Here is a 21,780-nt window from a genome sequence, read left to right as displayed (position 1 = left end):
AGCTCTCTTTCATGGTTATTTATCATTGTTATCACAGAGACTAGCTTAGCTAGATATGATTCATACTCTTCCATCTGCTCTTCATCAGAAGTACAAAATAGCAAACTACCCTCACCTAGCTAGGTAAAGTAAAGTTTACCTGTTCCTAGAAACTGTGACTATCACTGTACAAGATCAACATCTCCCTAGTGTGAAAAACCATGTCTTCTGCCTTTGAGTTACTTTGGTGCTCTATAAAGTCAGAGAGGGTCCCCATTCTGGATGGATGGGGTCCTTAGCAGGAAATAACTCCATGAAAAAGAGACTAAAAGAACCCCTCAATATGTAAATGTTGGGACATACAATCATTTAATTGTTGTAATTAATGAATTTTAGTATGCTCAGCACACTCCCCCCCACACACACACAATATACAAGTTTACCTAGAATCTTGACTTTATGACCGAACTTCGCATGTTTTTATGCAATTTTGTAAAGTTATATTATCCCTCCATTTGTGTGAGGCTCTAGTAAGATAAACTGTGTTAAAAACTGTCAATTATTAACCAAAAAAAATATCAATTATACTGAACACCAATTATTATTGTTATAGATACAGCCACATCAAGCTAAATTCATAAGCATATATTTAGTATACATATGAAAAATTGGGGTATTTTATTTAATTATGAAGCGGTATTAATTTTTAAGTGACCATTGAGTCACTCTAATAAAGCTATCCTCACAAGAGAAAGTGTTAATTTAAAAGTGAAACATTCAGATACAACTGTTTCATGATGAGCTTGAAAATGTATCTTTTTACCCCTAGTAGTGCCTAGTCTAGCATTCCTGAACTAAAAACTTAATGTTCTCACCTCTCAGATATCTCATTGAATTCAGAACAAACATATATGTAATTGAGAAACATATAATTATTCTACCTAGCATAACATTTTAAAATTATTTGTCATGTTGATTTCCTAAGAAAACATTCAGGTCCTGACTAGTTTTGTTTTATTTTGGTTTGGTTTTTTTCTGAGAATACCTAGAAAACATGGTTCTTGATTATCTCACTTGATACATTTTAGACTTTAGAAAATCTGTCTTTGGAATATCCTTCAAATATAGAACATTATAAAGATCATTTCATTTTAATATTTATGAAAACAGAGCTCTGAGCCTCAGTGTTAAACTCTTAAAAATACTCCCTTTTAAAGGAACCTGACATCTCTTTTTTGCACTAAGAAAAGATTGTTATTTTTAACTGGTAATGGCTAAAACTTAAACTCTCCTATAATGATCACTTTTCTGGACATTTTTCAAGGAAAGAATCAAAATTACAATGTATTATCTACCAAATGGCACCATGCCATATACAAATAGAGATATCTAAATAGTTGTCTTTCCTTTTGATTTGTCCACTTACCTCATACCTGGAAGGTATACCTCTAAAATGTACACTTACCTTTACCACCACAATACCCTATGGAGACATAGATAATTTAAGGAGTCTTTATTAATAAACATTTCTACTATTTTCAATGTGCTGGTTTTATATAAACAAGCCTACAGATACGTCTAAGCTCAATTAAGTAATTATTTTTTAAGAAAGAATTTCCTAGAAGCATAATTTCTGAGACAAATAATTTATATATTCTTGTAATAGACATTTATAATTTTATTATTTGAGGATTTCATACCTCTGTATATTGAGGATCAATAACATTCACAACCCCTCCCCTCCCCCACATCTTTTCCCTTCCTGTGCTTTGTTTCTTAAACTCACTGAGTTTGCTCATTACTGTCTGTGTGGGCATGAATGTAGGACAGTTTGCTGGAATATGTTCCTTTCTGAGAACACAGGATTTTTTGTTGTTGTTTGTTTGTTTGTTTGTTTGTTTTAATCTTCAATTTTCTTCTACGAGCATCTGTCAATTGCAAATAGCACCTCATTATCTCTTTCCCCATCCATGTTGAAAATGTTGGATAACTTAATGTTGAGTATGAGGTCAGCTATGACTTCATGTATATAAGAGTCCTGCTGTGCCTGGCCAAATAAATAAATAAATAAATAACCAAACCAGTTTTGTTGTAGCTATCTACTCTGGCCCTGACAATTCCTCTTTGTTTTAATCTGTAATGAACCCTGACCTCTGAAGTGCTGGTGATATAGATGTCTCATTTACAGTTGAGCCTTGTTCCTTGTACATTGGCCAGTCATGGGTCTGTATGAATTGCCCTCTACTACAAAACAAAGTTTCCTTGATAAGGACAGATGAGATGTCCTAATTTCTGGATAAAGAATAAAAACACAGATTGGAAAAGGGGACAAGTCATTTCTACAACCAGTTAGAGTAATAGTATTGCATTCTCCCCTATGACCTAGGGAGTCATAGGATTTCCATAAAGGCAAGAATTCCATCTTATGAGGCAGGTCTAATCTAATCCAAAAGTGGTTCATTACCCCCATAATATTTGTCCTTTATTGAACCAGTAAATATATATTTATTACCAGGCCATTCATTATTGTAGCTTATAGGGTTCACAGCTCAGTAAAAGTGTTGATTACTTTTATTCCCTGGTAGTAGGCATAGAACCTCCCGGCCCTGAAAGCTAGCCAGTGGGTCTAAAGCTTCCAGATTAATACCAATTTGATTTCTTCATGTCCTATTATGCAAGAATGTGTCATTATCAGTAATAGGGTCTTATCATCAAGTTCTGGATAGTAAACAATAGCAGTAACCTATAGTGATGTGAGTCGTAGGGCCCTGCTGACCAACAACTTGATAAAAAGACATCCAATACCGAGCACTGGGTACTGGGTTTTTATTTGATAGCCTAAGGTCCCTGGGAAAGACATTGGTCTCTGCTATAGGGTACCTCCATTTGAACTTCTTTTATATATATATGTGTGTGTGTGTGTGTGTGTGTGTGTGTGTGCATATATAATTACATCTATAATGGTAGGTTTCATTGTGATGTCTTTAAATATTTTTAATAATAGTAATCTTTCCCTGTATTTTACCTCCACTATACAGTTCAATCACCTTCTCCATTAAGTTCTTTTTTATCTTTTAGATTCTTCATATCACCTGGGTTCAATTCATCTTCATTTGAGTTATACTGCCTATGGCTCCCCACTAGTTTCTGTGACTAAATTAGTATTTCAATTTAAGTACACATGTTAAAGATTTGTAGCCAGTATCCACATATGTGAGAAGATATTAGAATAGCTACACTTGCTTTTTAGTTCTATCTGCTTGAAGTACCTTTTAATATCTTTTTTACTCTAAGGTACTATCTATTGTTAATGTTGTAATGTGTTTCTCACGGGCAGCAAATAGATCAGTTCTCCTTTCTAGTCCAATATTCTAGTTTGTGTCTCTATATTGGGGAAATGAGACCAGTAACAAAATTATTATTTAAAGATGTGTATTAATTCCTGACACTTTCTTGAATTTGCAGAGTTTTCTCAGAATGCTGTAGAATAACTCATTAATTCATATATTTATTCATTTTCTGAGACCTTCTAAGGACTGTTTATCCTTCTCTTCAGATTGAAGTATTTCTTCTAATATCCTCTGTACAACTGGTTTAGAAGTCACACGTTTATCTTATCTCTTTTTATCATAGATTTTGTCTTTTTTATATCTTTAGTGGGTAGTTTCATCGAGTAGAGTAGCCTGGCTTGACCATAATTGTCTTTTATAACTTGAAATATATTATTCCAGCCATTCTGGGTTTAAAGTTTCTGTGGTATGATCATGTGTTATATTAATGAGTCTGATTTTATAAGTTATTTGATCTCTCTCTGGTCCTGTCTATTTGATGTTCTGAACTCAAGTATACTTGGTATACTTGGATGGTCGTCACTTTCTTAGGCTTGGAGTTTGGAGTTTTCTGTCTATTCTATATGTTATGATATTCTGCTTCTATGCTCTTTTTTTTTTTTTTTTTTTTTTTTTTTGGTTTTTTGAGATAGGGTTTCTCTGTGTAGCACTGGCTGTCATAGAACTCACTCTGTAGACCAGGCTGGCCTTGAACTCAGAAATATGCCTGCTTCTGCCTCCCAAGTGCTGAGATTAAAGGTGTGATCCACCACTGCCTGGCAGACGCTCATAATTTGAAAATTAAATGTTTATGGTGTCTGATTTGAGTTGCTTTAACATAATTGTAATCTTTCTTCTAAAGAAAGATTTAGAATGTCATTTTCATTAAGGACCATTACTGTAAAGTTTATGGAGGTTTTGGGAAGGGCGGGGAGGAGAAGAGACATGATGTTTTGGTTTTCCTGTTGTTTTTATGTCTTGTTCTTCAGAATTTTATGTCTAGGTTAAGTTTTTCTTTTTATTCAAGTAAGTTTTTTGGTGTTGTTCAAGTAACTGTTTCCTTTTCACACAATTATTTACAATCTTCAGGAAAGAGCAAATTTGTAGTAGGGTTGAAATATAGATTTTCTCTGTCAGATATTTAGAGTGATAGTCTCTATTCCAACTTCTTTTTGTCATTGATAGCTTGCTGCCTAAAAAGGTTTGATTAAAGATCTTGAAGAAAGCAGTGTGAAATGGTTGTGCTTCTCAGAACTGATTGAGACAACTAGTGAGTATCAGTCAGGAAGCTGGGAGTGTTCTGTTGAATACCAGAAGAGAGTATGGGATAACTGGACAGTCTCATGCTAGGATCTGGCAAACTCTAATGAAGGTGGAAAGGGCTCAGGAGAAAGTAATGGTTCCTTAGAAAACAGCTTTGGAGGTGTGATATGACACAGATGAAGAGTTGCCTAAAAGAAGATACACAAGTAACCTATTTGGTTTTCCAGACCACTTTGGGGTGGTGGTGGTAAAGAGAGGCACTGTAGTGGAGAAGGCAGCGAGCTCTAAACTGGGTGTGGTAGGGATGGGGCCAAAGAGAAGGTCATACGTTTGGCAATCTGCCAGCAACAGAACTGGCACATTCTTAGTCTTTAAAATATCTTGCCCAATCCCTCTCCAAACAATTAGATAAATTTGTATTCTTATCAGAAAAATGTAATGTCTTTTATACTGAAGACCATCACCAAAGTAGGGATTTGCTCTAATTAAGACTCATCAGAGAGGCAGGCGGATTTCTGAGTTCGAGGCCAGCCTGGTCTACAAAGTGAGTGCCAGGACAGCCAGGGCTACACAGAGAAACCCTGTCTCAAAAAAACCAAAAAAAAAAAAAAAAAAAAAAAAGACTCATCAGGTAATAATACTAAAGCTTAAATTTTAGAACCAAAAGCATTTTAATACTTTCGGGAAAAGGCCAAAATAGTCCTAAAGCAAGCATTTAAGTTCATTTTTCAATTTCTGTCAAATATAATTCTTAAGTATAATAGCATTGCTTAATAAGTAATGACATAGCATTTAATCTTTTCTCCTATTTATAAGTTTGCACCTACACAGACAAGAATATGTAGTGACAATTTCTTGTGTAATGTATGGAAGCATAACATAGCAACAAAAATCTTATGGACTATTAGCGGAGGCAGGAAATCGATGGTGGAAGTTCTAGTAGAGAGAGAGGCACTCTAGGGTAGAATCAGGTACAGAAACAGATTCACTCTGAACTCTGAAGAATAGGTAAATAGGCTATGGTAGATTTAGAGTAGATTAAATGAGATAATTAAGTTATAAACTAGTAAGAACAAGCCCAAATTAAGACCAAATAATGTCTTAGGCAATTATACATAAATAATAAGTCATTAATTTAGAAACTGGAGCACTAGTGAAAAAACTTGTGTATACAAAAATGCACGTGTAATTTTAAATCTGTGAGGAGAACACTATTCAGTTTGGTCAAAGGTCTAGATATTTTCTGTACTGCCAAAGCCTGGCAATGAATAAAGTGATAATAAGGTTCATTATTTTCATTCATTATTGAGTATTTTCTACCAGAACCTGGAAATAAAGGCCAAAGTGTCAAAAGAAAGATTTACTTCCAAATCATCCATTTATGACTAAATAGGTAAGGAAATGAATACCGTGAGGCATCAAGGAGAGTTTCATTGACTCATTCAACAAACTATGAGCATCCATTGTTTGCCAAATACTATTATAAACACTCACATTAACTTTGAACAAGGCAACCAAGTTAAATTGCTCTTCAAATACTTTGAGACCAGCGGAAGCCAAGGTATGGCAGTCATAATGAGTAACACATGCTCGCTCAATTACTAAATGTAAAAAAGGCTAGAACATCAAGCTATTCTCTTTCTTTACATAAAATTCCATGTGGCATTGAAGCTTGATGATGTTATCTAAACATCCGTCATAGAGATCAAAGCACATTTTTTTTCTTTTACTGCAGACCATTGGAATTCAACAATGCTGTTCTCTCTGTACAAGAAAAGGTCAATATAGACCTCTAAATCTTGTTTTCTCCAGACCCACTCATTTTATTATTAAGCATTTCACCAAATTAATATTTTTGTCAGACACTTGCTGTGATATTTTTGATGTCTCATTACAGTTGGATGAGCATACATTATTAAAATACATCCTCTCTATCTCTTTAATTAAATTTAAAATCAACATGCTGCTTTCTCATGCTTCATTCTGCCATGCATGCCTCAATTTCCCTCAGTTAAAAACCATGCTGGTTATGAATATGTATCAGAGTTCACTATCAAATCCTGTGAACATCTTTGAAGCTGAAGATAAGAAGCATTATTTCAGAACAGATGCATCTATTTGTAACATTTCTTGCAATTTCCATCTGTCCGAAAACAGTCATGAGAGACTGAGCAACAGGACATAAGAGACCAGTCTGCTGACTGAAACTCATAGCTTCCCCCTGCTTCAGTGGGTTTACTCAGTTTCAATTTTCACTTATCATATGATTGCAGTGATTCACGGGCTTCTCCAATTCAGATGGAATTAGCCTATTGTAAAAGACAAAGGCACGGTCCTAGGAATCCATGAACTTAATTTACAAGCTCATAATTAACTCTGTGGGGTTTTAATTGAACTGGAGATGTTACTATGAATTCATTATTTAAAATAAAATCTGTTGGTCAATGATGTATAGATACTGGTATGAATAAGTATAGATAAATTCTAGATCTGTCAAACAAAAAGGGCACAAAAACAATGCCATTGGAACTATCAGTAAGGACACTTTTTCTCAGATTATAGTTGTTTAAATATTATTCTCCTATAAATGGAATGGAATTTTGCAAAAACCTGGCATATTCCAAGTCTTGGGCAGTAACGGCATCCTTTTCAGGAAAAATATAAATAAAACCATGATAAAAAATTGATGGGAAGTTTTTAAAGGACACCTGACTCACAGGAGACTTACTACTGAGTGTGACGCAAGTTAAACATTCAAAGAAGTAATGCTGGGCGGTGGTGGTGCACTCCTTTAATCCTAGCACTCAAGAGCAGAGGCAAGGGGATCTCTGATTTCCAGGCCAGCCTGGTCTGCAGAGCAAATTCCAAGATACCCGAGGCTACAAAAAGAAATCTCTCTCAAAAAAAAAAAAAAAAATCAAAGGGTAATAATAATTACAGCTAGTAAGGTATTAATGTGAAATATCAATCCATGAACCTGTGGTGCTACTCAAAGAAAAGAAAGTAAGAATGAGAATGAACAAGAGTGAGATAATTTAGTCTTATAGACAAATACCATGCTGAGAGTAAATAAGGATTAATTGGAAACACGTAGGACATCATATTCTAATCACTGGCTCTTCCAAAGATCATTGATAAGTAAGCAATAATTAAGCCAATGAGAGAATTTTGTTGAAAAACACTCCTAATATTTTATGAAAGGATCACCTAACAGGGACCTTTGTAGTGGATAACTCAAGTGGGCTCCCTTTAATCACAGATACAGTTTATGGTATACCCAATAGTAGTTCAGATTGACATGTATACTTGGCATAGCTATGCACCAAAACATGACAGAACTATTTTAAAAGAGCAGTGATTTGTTTGGGCTTGCCATGTCTGAAGGCTCAGTCTTTGTAGAACTGTTTGATGGTGGTACTGTGTGGCAGTGAGGTTTATAACCTCAGGCTATGAAGAAAGCAGAAAAAAAAAAAAAAAAAGGATTATGGAAGAAGGAATCAGGGCAAAGTATAACCCTAAGGACACACCCCCAGTGATTTACTTTTCCAGTTAAGCCCCACCATGTACCTATTATGATGATAATATATGCCACTACATTATAACTCCATCAGGATATAGATTCATTCATTAGATCAGCGTGTTTCTAGAAATGCCATCCCAAATACCCCTAAAGGATGCTTTACTAATCCTTCAAGCGTTTATCAACTTAACATCTAAGATTAGCCATTTTCAATGGTATTACTCATTATACTATACCAGAGGTAGACAGAATATATCCTCTGCTGTGTCACTGCCAAACATTTGAGGGCCTGAATCTAACAGTGAAGAAGCAATTGTCAAATCCTGATTTAGTTTGAAACTCCCTGCTGACAAAAATTCGTTGAACAATCCTTTTCAGAAGAGGTAAAAGAAAAAAATCCTGAAGATGAAAGGAAATCGAGATAGTGCAAATGAACTAAATATGTGATTCTAGATTTGCATCTGTGATTTTTAAAAAGATAAGGTATGAATTAAACAATATTGAGAAGTAGGGGTATTTTAATGTCAGTCTTGTTTGTAATGTCTGAGGTGGCATTATGGTTTTGTAGAAAAACTTGTATGTTTCTAGCAGATTATGTTCTAATTAAGACTAACTTATGGTGCCTGAAAGTTACTGTTAATTAATTGATGTAAAAGTCTTTTATAAAAAAAACATATAAAGTGAAAAATAAAATGTTAAAATATTGATAGTTGAGTTTAAATGAAAGACTATTACACTGAGCTTGTCCTCCTATTCTGATGTTTTCTGTGTGTTTGATAAGTTTTAAAGGAATTTCAGAAAGGACGATTAACCTGTCCTTTTTCATCGTTCCCTGACTCTAGTTTACTCAGCATGCCCAATCAGTCAACATGTTCTGTGCATCACAGTTATAAGTGTCATTTTAATCTCTTTGATCCCTTCAACAGTGGAAAATCCACTGGACCAGCTTTCTAAATGTCTTTCTTCTTCCTCTCTGCCTTCTTTTAATAACACTCTTATTCCCATGACATTCTAAATGTGCACAGACTTTAAAATTGTTTCAATTGTCAATCTTGCTGTGTACCTTCCATAATTAAAACATTCTCATAGTCCTCACAATAAATCTCAATTCCTTTAACATAGATCCTTAAAGTCCTTCCTGACATGGCTGTGGCCTGTGGTCCAGTCGCATCTTTAATTATATTTTGCCTTTGTAGATGAATTTGCAGAGTCCTGAAAGTAGGTAACAAAATGCTCCATAGTAGCCAGGCTTGGTGTCACATCTGTAATATTGCATGAGGGAAGCCAAGGCAGGAGAGTCAGGAGTTTGTGTCCAACTTAGGCAACATAAGGATTTCAAGGCTAATCTGGGATACATAGCAATGTGCATTTAAATCAATCAACCAATGCCTCATACTCCCTTGGTAAAATAAAGCTTTGTGGTTTGTTTGTTTGTTTGTTTGTTTGTTTGTTTGTTTACAAAAGTACTTATGTAACCCCATTTCACTAGACTGGATGATGTCCTAACTTCAGACGAGGCCTTGGATGTTCCTTAAGTGAGAAGGCTTCTAGAAGACTTCTCACTGGTACAAGAAAGTACTTTCTTGCTTAACTCTGAAGTGTTTACTGAAGGCTCAGGTGTTAAAGAGTTTCTTTGCCAACTGATGATCTTTGAGAAAGTGGCAGGGTCATGGAAGTTTCATCTTCATATGTCGATTAATCAACTGATGATCATGTACTTTTACACATTATTGGGAGGTCATGAAAACTAAGAGGTGGGACCTGGTTGAAAAAAGTAGATCACCATAGTATGCCTAGGATGATATAGCCCCATCTTTTATAAACTTTGTTTCCTGACGATCAGTAAATTATTAACTTTCCTATATTAACTTCTCCCATGATGTTCTACCTCTCCACAGGTTCAGAAACACAGAGCCATGTGGACATGAGTTGATATATTGGAAACTGAGAGTGAAATTAAATTCTTCCTTCTTTGCATCATATTCTCTGATATTCTATCACAGTGACAAAAGATGACTAGTAAATCCCATTCTTGTTTTCTTTTAAATTCAATAAGAAATCACAAAGTACCTGTAAGTTTACTTTCATCATAGTCTTCACCAAATAAAGTCCTCAATCTAAGCATTTTTCAATTTCCATACTATATATATATATATATACATATACATATATACATATATATTCATATGATATATATATATATATCTCATTAGAAATAAGTTTGAAGAATGAGAGATATTCACTATGAAGAAAGATATAAGTGCTGGTTATCTGATCATATGGAAAAGTGGTCTGGCTCTGCAAGAAACTCACATGAACAATAATAAATCTTTTACTTGGAATTTCTGTTTACTTGCCTGTTAAATTAAGGTAGTAATGTTGGTCCCTGTGGCCTTTTGTATAATGCTAAAACTCAGGGGAAAGGAGCTGATGAAGAGTAATAGAAGATCAAAGTGCCTACTTTGTACTGCTTCTGTGTTCATTAGAATTTAAGATCAGCACAGTTCCATATGAATTTGGTAGTGGGATCAAATAATCTTAAGCAACTATGATTCATTGACATTTTAGTACCATTCACCTTTTCATTGAATTATGATATAAGTAAGTTGTCCACATTCACCTATATCACTATCTAAAAAAATGTTCTTTACTTGTTCTACTATAAACAGTTCTATTTTTCCACAGTTAAGACCTCTCTATATATATTAGTATATACATTTTTGAAATTTATATTATGATTATGTGTGAATCATCAATTTCTAGGCTTTCAGTGATTAGTATTAACAAATACATAAATCTGCCTCAATCTTTTTATAGCTAAGTTATATAAGTACAGTGTAATTTACTTATTTATGCATCCACTGATTAAGCTTGTTATAAATAATCTAGTTTATAAGCAGTCATATATTAACATCCTGATGTGTGTGCTTATGGTATCTTATATAAATATATATTCATTGGTTCTAACATTGTGCAAGAGATAAAGGTATGATACAGATAGATAGATAGATAGATAGATAGATAGATAGATAGATAGATAGATGGATGGATGGATGGATGGATGGATGGATGGATGGATGGATAGATAGATAGATAGATAGATAGATAGATAGATAGATAGATAGATAGATAGATAGATAGATAGATGATAATTTCCAAATATTTTGCCAACTTACAATATGAGCAATAGCACCTATTTTCTTGAGCTTTATGAAAAGTGAATATAGCTCACCACTTTCATCTTTTGGTATTTGGTGACTGAACACAGACTTATTCCTAACTAAAATGTTAGAGCACCTCACTAATGATTTTGGGTGTCTTTTCACTTGATTTCCAACTATTTGTGTGATGCTCTACCTTAAAGAATATTTATTATACATAAAATAAATCTACAGGTGGTATGTACATTGACACATGTTGATAGAAACTCATAAGAAACACTGAGGATTAAGAATAATTAGCAGAATTAATCATAGTTAGTGAGAGTAATGCAGTGAATGACAGTGGCCAAGGTAAAGGAAGTAATATTGCATGTCTGATTTTTAAATTTTTTTCTTTTATTTTTGGTATTATAATATAATTACATCATTTCTCACCTTCATTTCCCCCCTTTAGTCCCTCTGAAATAGTTCTCTTTAGTTTCTTAGTTTCTTTTAACCTTACAGTCTCTTTTAAGTTCATACAGGCACACACACACACACACACACACACACACACACACACACACATACATGTTTTATGATCTTAACATAAAACCTGATACAGTGAACCTGATAGAAAGAAAGCAGGGAATAGCCTTGAATACACTGATACAAGGAGCAAACTTTTTTAAACAGAAAACTGTTATTGTAGTCAACTAAAATAAAACTGAGCTCTTGACTCTAGCTGCATATGTATCAAAAGATGGCCTAGTCGGCCATCACTGCAAAGAGAGGCCCATTGGACTTGCAAACTTTATATGCCCCAGTACAGGGGAACCCCAGGGCCAAAAGGGGGGAGTGGGTGGGTAGGGGATTGGGAGGGTGGGTATGGGGGACTTTTGGGATAGCATTGAAAATGTAAACGAGGAAAATACCTAATTAAAAAAAATAATAATAATAAATGAGATTTGATGAAACTGAAAAGCTGCTGCAAGGCAAAATACACCATAGGACAAGCCACAACTTGTATAATAGAAAAAGATTTACCAACTCTTAATATCCAGAACATATAAGTAACTCAGAAAACTGTATTTCAGGAAACAAAATAATCCTATTAAAAATAGGGTACAGTTATAAACAAATCTCAATAAAGGAAATTAAAATGGCTGAGAAACATAATGTTCAACATATTTAACCATCAAGGTAATGAAAAATCAAAACTACTTTGAGATTCCATCTTATCATCTGTTGAAATGATCAAGATCAATAACACAAGTCACAGCTAATGCTGGCAAGGATGTGGAACATGGTAATAGTCCACCATTTCTAGTGGAAATACAGACTTGTACAACTACTATGAAATTAATATGGTTTCGTCACAGAAAGTTAGTAATCCATCTACCTCAAGTCCCAACCTAGATTCCCCTCAACAGAAGAATAAATAATAAAAATATGGTAGATTTCTACGACAGAATATTATTAAGCTGTTAAAAAATGACACCATGAAATTCGCAGGCAAATGAATGGAACTAGAATTTAATCATCCTAAGTGAGGAAACCCAAACTCCAAATGATAATATTGTATAATTTATTCACGTATAAGTATATACTAGCTGTTAATTAAATGATAACCAAGCATAATCCATAGATCCAGAGAGGTTAGGTAAAGTAGAGGGGTTTAGGAGTATGTAGAGATACCCCTGGGAAGTAGAATAAATTTTACAGGCCAACTGAAGAGGTTATGGACAGGAAAGGGGATCGGGAGGCAGAGGAGATGTGATAGAGAAAGAGACTGCAGGGAGAGATGACTGGAATTAAGGGACCTTTGACAGGAGGTATGAAAACTTAGTGCAGTGGAAGCTTCCTGGAATCCATAAAGGTGATGCTAATGAGGACTCCTAGTAATAAGGATCTTTGTTCTGATAATGGAGTCATAAAGTCTTTTCTGATAGAATGAATGAAGGGGGGGGGAAAAAAACTTTAGGATTTGTTGCTGGGCAAGTGTGAGGTAGAACTTTGACCAGGGACTATTCAAAGGGTAGCTATTTCAGAGCCAATAGTTTCATAAGTCACTATGGGCATGCTATCTTTGGGAACACACGACAAGTTGTAACATCAAAATTATATGGGTTAGCATTCTTTTTTATCTATTTTCTTCATTGTTGTTGTATAATTCCGATAAAGTGTGTCCATGTGGCTGTCCCCTTTGCGCTGAGTTAGAAAGAAAGCACCGGGCAGCCTCGACTTACTCCCTTCTAAATAACAGGCATCTCCATGGCTGCCTCCTCTGCTCCAGCCTGGCCAGAGTACAGGTTAAACATTTGTTCACCAAACACACACTTTCTCCCCTCCCCTGTGATAAACTCATCCCTGTCAGTCTCTGCTACCCTGAGTGTTAGAGGTCCTCCCAAAGCGGTGCACAAAGGCAGCGCCTGCAGGAAGACACATTTTTTTTTTCATTCAGATCCATGCTCATCTTGACTTCCATGACTTTTTGGATGATGCCGATATTTACTGAACATCCTCCATACATCCTAACAAGTCAGATGAAGCCACCAAAGAATTTCCTCTGCCAATTTCAATTGTGCCAGCTGTCGGAGTGTTGGATCTCTTGGTGCTGAGCAGGGGGACTTGCAGAGCTGTGCCGATTTTTTTTTTTTTTTTTTTTTTTTGCTTCCGTGAAAAATAAGCATTTGATTCTGCAGAGGGTGCTGGGAGAGAAAGGCTCTGGCCTGCTGATTTTGTTCAGCAGGTGACCATTGACTGTCAGTTGCAGGTGGCTACTGAACGAAATTTGTACTACATAATACAGTTACAGATTAAGCTTTGCCTGCTTGCTTTCTCACAAGTCTCCATTGAGCTGCCTTTAGAAAAGAAAAGCTAATAAAAAGTGTAATGGGTTTTTCTTATTTTTGAATCCTTAAAGCCTTTCTCTCCAGTGATTTCATCGTAGGAGTTGTTTATTGGCTGATTATGCATTGACTCCACATTAGAAGAGCGCAGGGCCTGAATAACCTCAACATACTGTGCTTGTTTTCTGAGTGAAGACTTCATCCTATTTGAACCTAGTTCTGTACAGCACCATCTCACAAGAAAGTTGCCTTGGACTGCTGGATCCCTGAGACTAATGGAAAAGCCAGCACAGCACCAGGGAGACTGCTAAGAAACAAGTTAACCCATCAAGCCTCTACCAACATTAGATATGGCAGAGCCAAGCCTGGACCATAATGAATGAGCCAGGGGCTGAAGCAAACCTGGGTACCAATAGAAACAATTCAGAACTCAACCCAGAGTTCCTGGTATGCTGGGTGAAATATAGATTCAAATCAAACAGAAAAGGGAACAGCCATAAGCCAAGACAGAAAGTTCTGTCACATTTAGGTACACTATAAAGAATATAAGGAAAAGAAGTGTCTGGACACCTTGCAGTCAGGTCTCAAAAGAATCTCACCTTACATAGAGCATCTGTTAGGCTTTTCTTTCTTTTTTTTTTTTTAAATTAGGTATTTTCCTCATTACATTTCCAATGCTATCCCAAAAGTCCCCCATACCCACCCCCACTCCCCTACCCACCCACTTCCCCTTTTTGGCCCTGGCGTTCCCCTGTACTGGGGCATATAAAGTTTGCAAGTCCAATGGGCCTCTCTTTCCAGTGATGGCCGACTAGGCCATCTTTTGATACATATGCAGCTAGAGACAAGAGCTCCCGGGTACTGGTTGGTTCATATTGTTGTTCCACCTATAGACTTGCAGTTCCCTTTAGCTCCTTGGGTACTTTCTCTAGCTCCTCCATTGGGGGCCGTGTGATCCATCCAATAGCTGACTGTGCTCATCCACTTCTGTGTTTGCTAAGCCCCGGCATAGTCTCACAAGAGACAGCTATATCTGGGTCCTTTCAGCAAAATCTTGCTAGTGTATGCAGTGGTGTCAGCGTTTGGAAGCTGATTATGGGATGGATCCCTGGATATGGCAGAAATCTCCTTTCCTTTGGACCATAATCTCCACCTCTACTCATTCCTATAGAACCGGTAGCAATAACCACTCTCTGTCATACAATTTTTGGTTTTTGAAGTTCAAAAAAAATGTAAAATATGGTTGACATCAAAATAATATAAGCATCCAGAGAGTGCGCTATTTCTGTAAAAATTTCAAGCTCTGCAGAAAAGTTGGAGCAAAGGCACTTTACAGTTCTATGAATAATCCTAGATCCACTTGCTTCTGGCTGGTGTGTAGCCATTTGACACCATCACTGGAAAGAAAACAAAATTATATGCTCCCTTTTAGTCCTTCTATGCCATCCACTTCTTTGTTCCAAAGAGAATCAAGACATCAATTAAAATTCTTTGTAAGCAAATAAAATGTGAAATAAGAGAAAATGACGCCTTTGTAATCTCTGTGAAGATTCATTTGTAGAACTCTCATTTTCTACCACAAATGGAGAATACAGGAACTTAATGGCAAGTGTGATTTGGAAGGTGAATTCCCTTTAGATAACATGAGTTAGAATCGAGACAATGTGAGATGCTATGTGGTTCAACCTCTGCTGATCAAATGTATAACATATAATGTTCATTTAGATCCTTTTCTGTGAGGTAAGCACTGCTTTAAGTACTTATACTCCACCTAGTTATAACAAAACCCCCATTTCCCCACATTATCAAAAAAAAAAAAAACAGGCACAGGGAGATCAGTTTGTATACATTGTAAGTGGCAAAGCTGCTCAACTGGTCTGACTTGCAGGTCTCAAACATAGTGATAATTATATCTTGTCTATACTATTGTATAATGGGGATCATATCTCAATTTTTTCCTAAATGTTATAAGTACAACTACATAATTTTATGGTATAGGCTATTTAACTTATAGATTAATATAAAATATTTAATGTCCATTCATAGACCTTAACAATTTCTCCCTCCCTCCCCTTCCCTTCTTTTCTTCCCTCCTTTTCTCCCTCCTTCCCTCCCTTCCTATCCCTCCTCCTCTTCCTCCTCCTCCTCTTCTTCCTCTCCCCCCCCCCATGTGTGTGTGTCTGTGTTATACTTTCAGGTGCTCATGCCCCTTTGTGCACATGTATGTGGAGAATAGAGATTAACATTCAATGTCTTCCTCAATTGCTTTCACTTTTTAAAACAAGGTGTCTCTCGGAACGTGAAGCCTACGTATTCAGCTGGACTGACTGGCCATGGAGCCCTGCCTCCAGTTCTTCAGCACCAGAATTACAGGTGATCATCACTGTGCCCATTTTTATGTAGGTCCTGGGACTCAAACTCATGTTCTCCTGCCTGTGTGTCTCCCCAGATCTTCACTGCTAATAAAAAACAATTTGTTATTCGTTGATTTTTTCTGTTTCATTTTTAAGAATTATTTATTTATTCACTCATTCATTCATTCGTCTATTTATTTATCTATGCATGTGCATGTGGGCAGCGTGTACCACAATACACATGGAGAACAACTTTGTGGAATTAGTTTTCTCTGTCCACCTTTCATGAATTTCAGGAATCAAATTCAGGTCTCTATGATTCTCCAGGCAAAGACCTTTACTTGTTAAATGGTCTTGCTAGCTTTTGCTTTATTTTTGATTGTTTGTTTTTGTTTTGTGTTTCTTTGTTTGTTGTTTTTCTTTTCTTTTGTTTTTTGAGACAGGGACCTCACTCTCTAGCCCACTTTAAAAGCTCTTGTGTAAGCCTCCCCAGCACCAGGACAAGCAGCAGCTGGTTTTTTATGTGATTCTTCCTCTGCTCCAGTACAGATGACCTGAGTGTTACCTCCAATCTCTGTTTTTTATTATCCATTGCCTGTTTTTAGGGAGGTAGATCTTGATTAATGCCTGATGGCTCTTCAGCTTCAAATAAGCAGTCTTTTTTTTTTTATTAGATATTTTCTTCATTCACATTTCAAATGCTATCCCAAAAGATAAGTCCCCTATACCCTCCCCCCACCCTGCTTCCCTACCCACTCACTCCCACTTCTTGACTCTGGTGTTCCCTTATACTGGGGCATATAAAGTTTGCTAGACCAAGGGGCCTCTCTTCCCAATGATGGCCGACTAGGCCATCTTCTGCTACATGTGTAGCTAGAGACACGAGCTCTGGCGGTATTGATTAGTTTATATTGTTCCACCTATAGGGATGTAGACCCCTTCAGCTCTTGAGTACTTTCTCTAGATCCTACACTGGGGGCCCTGTGTTCTATTCTATAGTTGACTGTGAGCATCCACTTCTGTATTTTCCAGGCACTGGCAAAGTCTTTACACAAGCAAGCCATAATACAAGATAAATGAATCTGGATCCTGAGCCTGGTGTTTCTCCTGTGAATGGATGTCGCATGCTAGGCTTTAGAGTGCTGGGCTGAAGGAATGCCTAGGAGCATCTCCTTCTGTGGTATATGGATCTACTGCTGTGACAGATGGGATAGATTCCATCAAAGCCATCTCATGTGTCACTCTCTCTACATTCCCCCTTATCTGCTCCTGACACTAAGCCCTGGCTGTGCACCTGCTATCAGGTGGTTCCTTACTGTGTCCTCAGTGTGTGAAAGATGCAGGCCCTTCCTGTCTTTTCCTGAAAGTACACCTGCATTTCTCCGTTTTAAAAGGAAAACTGTCATAGATTCCCGATGTGTGTGAAAACTTGGAATTTCATTCTCTTGTTTTCCAGTCTCTGCACTTTTGGTTTTTTTGTTTTTGTTTTTGTTTTTTTGTTTTTTTTTTCATCTTGCAAATTTCAAAATAAGTGGTCAGTCTTTTAAAGACTTAAAATTACACAAAAAGCATTCAAACTTTCCTTGAATGTTGTAGTTTGGATTTGGTTCATTCACAACTATCCTGTTTCAAATGGTTCCCTAACATTCAGTAGCAGTTTCGTTAACACATCTACTTTATAACACCTTAACTCTTGTATAGACCTCATTATTCAAATTGTTTGTGTTCTGAGCACCAGAACAAAACTGCCACATTTCTGCCATTTATTCTGAAGCCAAAGCTGTCATAATCTGCTGTTCTATTTTCTTGATTGTCCTCAAGTTGTTAAAATGTTTTCAGTGACTATCAAAACATGCCAAATTCATCTGGGGCAGTAAGCATGAGACACACTGAAATCTTTCACACAAATGGGATTAGATGAATAGCAACTATAGAAAGATTAAAAGAATGAAATGCAGTGTGTCTGATGTTACTAAATATGATAGATTTTGTTACACAGAAATGATTGAAACTCAAATATGTAGATTCTGAATTGGTTTACAAAGAAGTATCAAGTATATTTTTAACAGTAAATGCCTTTGTTAAGTTAATTTAGTTTTAATTTGCTCTCTGTCTCTCTGTATGTGTCTATCTCTCTGTCTCTGTCTCTCTGTCTCTCTCCCTCTGTGTGTGTGTGTGTGTGTGTGTGTGTGTGTGTGTGTGTGTGCCTATAGAGGCTAGAGGCATCAATCCTTCTAGAACTAGAGTTACAGGTAATGTTTGAAGTACCTAATACAGACCTGAACTCAGGTCCTCTGGTAGAGCTTTACTGAAGAGCCATCTCTCTAGTTACCACATCTATTTATTTTTTTACTTTGTGGTAGCTAAAGGTTAAAATGTGTGCCAATTACAGTTGGGTATCATTGCTCGATTTCATGTTTTATTAATTTTAAGATTAAATTCCAAAACATTATATGTCTACTTTCAATTAATACAGGCACTCCAAGCACCTCTTGGAAGAGCTCATGCAGCCCTGAGAGCATATCTTAGCAAGTTTAATGAAGCAGCGGGCATATAGGTTTATGTCTGTCTAAATTCCATGGCTCTGAACAGTGTTCCTCCTGCATGCATTTAAACTTAAATTTCACTTTGAAGAATGTTATTCAATTTATATAGTAGCATAATTATGAATTAGTTATATAAGGTAAGGAGAGGGAAATTGATCAGCTGTGATTTTCATGTGGTTTATTTTCTCTGTAGAATTAAAACAGAAACCTCAAATTTTGCTTTGATTTGCATTAGTCCAGGAGAGAATAAGAAGTGTGAGAGGTGGGTCCCCAGTAGGATTGTAGGACCCCACAGTGCCCATGTCATCTTTGAAAGGGGATATGTCATTCAGAGGGAGGCGGAAATATATTTTCACAAACTGGGCTCATATATTAGCATGTTCCCAGTTCTCCTTTGTATCAAGTGCAAGGACAGTTACTTACCAAGAGATTAATTTAGTCATCTGGGTTTATAAATCATAAGTATAAGTTTTTATATTTGGTAAAAATGTATTAATTTCTAAAAAAAAATATGCATTAATAAATTGTACCTTTTTATAGTGGTGGTGATTTTATGCAGAAGCTTCAAATTAATTGATAGTGTTTGCCCCAGAAAAATAAATTAAAGGAGAATGTTACTCAGCACTTGATGTTAACCTTGAGTGTGACTATTTCAAGTCCCTGCTTTGACTATTACAATATATTGAAGTGTGTGTGTGTGTGTGTGTGTGTGTGTGTGTGTGTGTATAACATGTATACCTACAAATATGTGGAAGCCACAGATCATTTTTAAGGGTATATCCATCATATATTTTGAGGCAGGGGCTTTCACTAGGACTGACTGACTCATTGACTATGCAGATGGCATAGTCAGTGAGCCCCAGAAATTATGTCTACTTCTTCAGCACTGGGATTTTCATACAGGTGCTAGGTATCAAACACAGGTCTTCATACTCATGTAGCTGACACCTTGTTAACTGAATTATCTCTTAGGCATGATATTATGGTATATTTCAGCAAAAGTACATCTTTCAATGTTACTGTCCTTTGTGAACAGCCCAAAGCCTCTGGTCAATAAACCTAGCACTTACCTCAAAGACCTGTTGTATCTTCACAAAATCCTCCACACTGAGCTTGTTTTCAAAGAGGTCTGTACCATAGTATTCACTTGCAGTAAGACCTTCTGTTTTCTCAAGGCATGTTGGCTCTGACTGGGGCCCCACAGTCAATCCAAGTGCAGCTTCAGGGTAGCTCCTAATAACTTCACCCCTCTGCATCATTCTTCAACTCTCTGGGTTTGTTTCTCTTGTTGCTGCTTCAATATGTGCCTTTGAAATGGAGCCCAACTTAGAATACAATGTAAAATGAAAGTCCCGACCATATAATTAGAGAGCAAAAATCCATTGAGCCTAGATGGAAAAAATGAAACCCTTTTATAGCATCACTTACTTGAAAACATAGTTTGTTTTCAAAACCTCCACCTCTGCTCTTCATACTTTGTTTCCCCTGGACTGATTAGAAATGTGTCAGTCCCCACTTCATACTGACTAGGAAACCCCTTGTGGTCCATATTAATTTCATTAGAAAGCATCTTCTTCTAATCTCTTTGACTGACCTTTACTGCTTTCATCCTTTTCAGCTGAAGTTTTTCATCTGGGGGGTGTTCATCGACACAGGTGCACAGCTTCAAAGTCCCTTTCACTCAGGAAAGTCCTTGCATCCAAAGGCCACTGTCCCAGCAATATGGAGTTGTTTGTTTGCTCTATCCTGGTGCTTTTGTGTGTTTCCTGGCAACCAATCTCAAGCCAGCTGAGTTTCCCTTTTCTACCCCGTGCTTAGCCAATGACTGAACCGAAGATTTGAGTGTTTAATGTAAGTTTTGTTATGTTTTAGAAAAATAGTGCACTCTACTGATTTTTTATTAAGTCATGTCCCCCATTATTTAAAGGCAATCTTGACATATATACCTTCTCTGAAGCATGGCTATATGATGAGGCAAAGGAAAGAGAATGAGATTCAAGAATTTTAGACTTCCCACTCACAACGTATCTTACTTTTATTTAATTTATTTTATTTAATAAAATTATTTTTTATATTTTCTTTGTCATCAGTTACATGTGCATATTGTAAGGATAACTCAGAGAAGGTTTCAACTTACTAAAATCTAAGGAATAGCAGAACAATTATCACCTGATAAACATTTTACTACATTGATACATTTATCTGTACCATCCCCAGTTCAATTAGTAAACATGAGAAGTGGGGGAGCAGTAACTGATGGTTGTTGTTGTTGTTGTTGTTGTTGTTGTTGTTGTATTATTTGTGTTTTTATTTTGTTTTGGGGATTGCTGTTATGTTCCATTTTCCAGGAACTTGGAAATTTCCATTCCTTCTTTTAACCAGACTCCATAGAACTTTACCAAGCATATAATCTCCATTCTAGGAGGGATGTAACAACTTATGATTACTAAGGTGTAGAACATAGAAGAGTGGCTCTTGAGCATCAACCCTTGTGTTTCAGATGTATTTTGTGTTCTATTTTCATCTTCTTGAAATGAAGAGCTGGCAGGAGGCCTTCACTGAGGTCTGGCCCAGCTTTGAGGGTCTATGAGTTCCAGAGTGCATGGTGATGCAGACAGTCTTTCCTACAGCACAGAGGAAGTTTCTGCAAGCTTTCCTATGCCAAATTAGCAAAAAATTACAATTTCACTCACATGCCCATCCATTCTTTCATGTATCTATTTTATGTTCAAAATCTGTAAGAATTGTTTGGATCTAGTGGCTGATTTTGTGATGCTTACAATTTATTCTCCCTCTC

General features: G+C 36.4%; 1 protein-coding gene across 3 annotated transcripts in view; it reads right to left on the bottom strand.

Annotated features, from left to right (window-relative positions):
• Wdr49 (WD repeat domain 49) overlaps nucleotides 1-20,428 on the bottom strand; it is a 172,235-nt gene extending 151,807 nt beyond the window's left edge. For all 3 annotated transcript variants that reach the window (XR_015046620.1, XM_029475360.2, XM_085835338.1), the window contains exon 1: nucleotides 20,054-20,428. Coding sequence is in view for 2 of the 3 variants with exons in the window: in XM_029475360.2 (XP_029331220.1) it covers nucleotides 20,054-20,242 (189 nt within the window). In the remaining variant the exon portion in view is untranslated. The remainder of the gene's footprint in view (nucleotides 1-20,053) is intronic.
• Between the last annotated feature and the right edge of the window lie 1,352 nt (nucleotides 20,429-21,780).

Source organism: Mus caroli, unplaced genomic scaffold (assembly GCF_978045245.1).
Source record: "Mus caroli unplaced genomic scaffold, Mus_caroli_1 scaffold_3, whole genome shotgun sequence".
Classification (NCBI taxonomy): Eukaryota; Metazoa; Chordata; class Mammalia; order Rodentia; family Muridae; genus Mus; species Mus caroli.
Note: the sequence above shows the minus strand (reverse complement) of the source record. Positions and strands in the feature narration are given on the sequence as shown.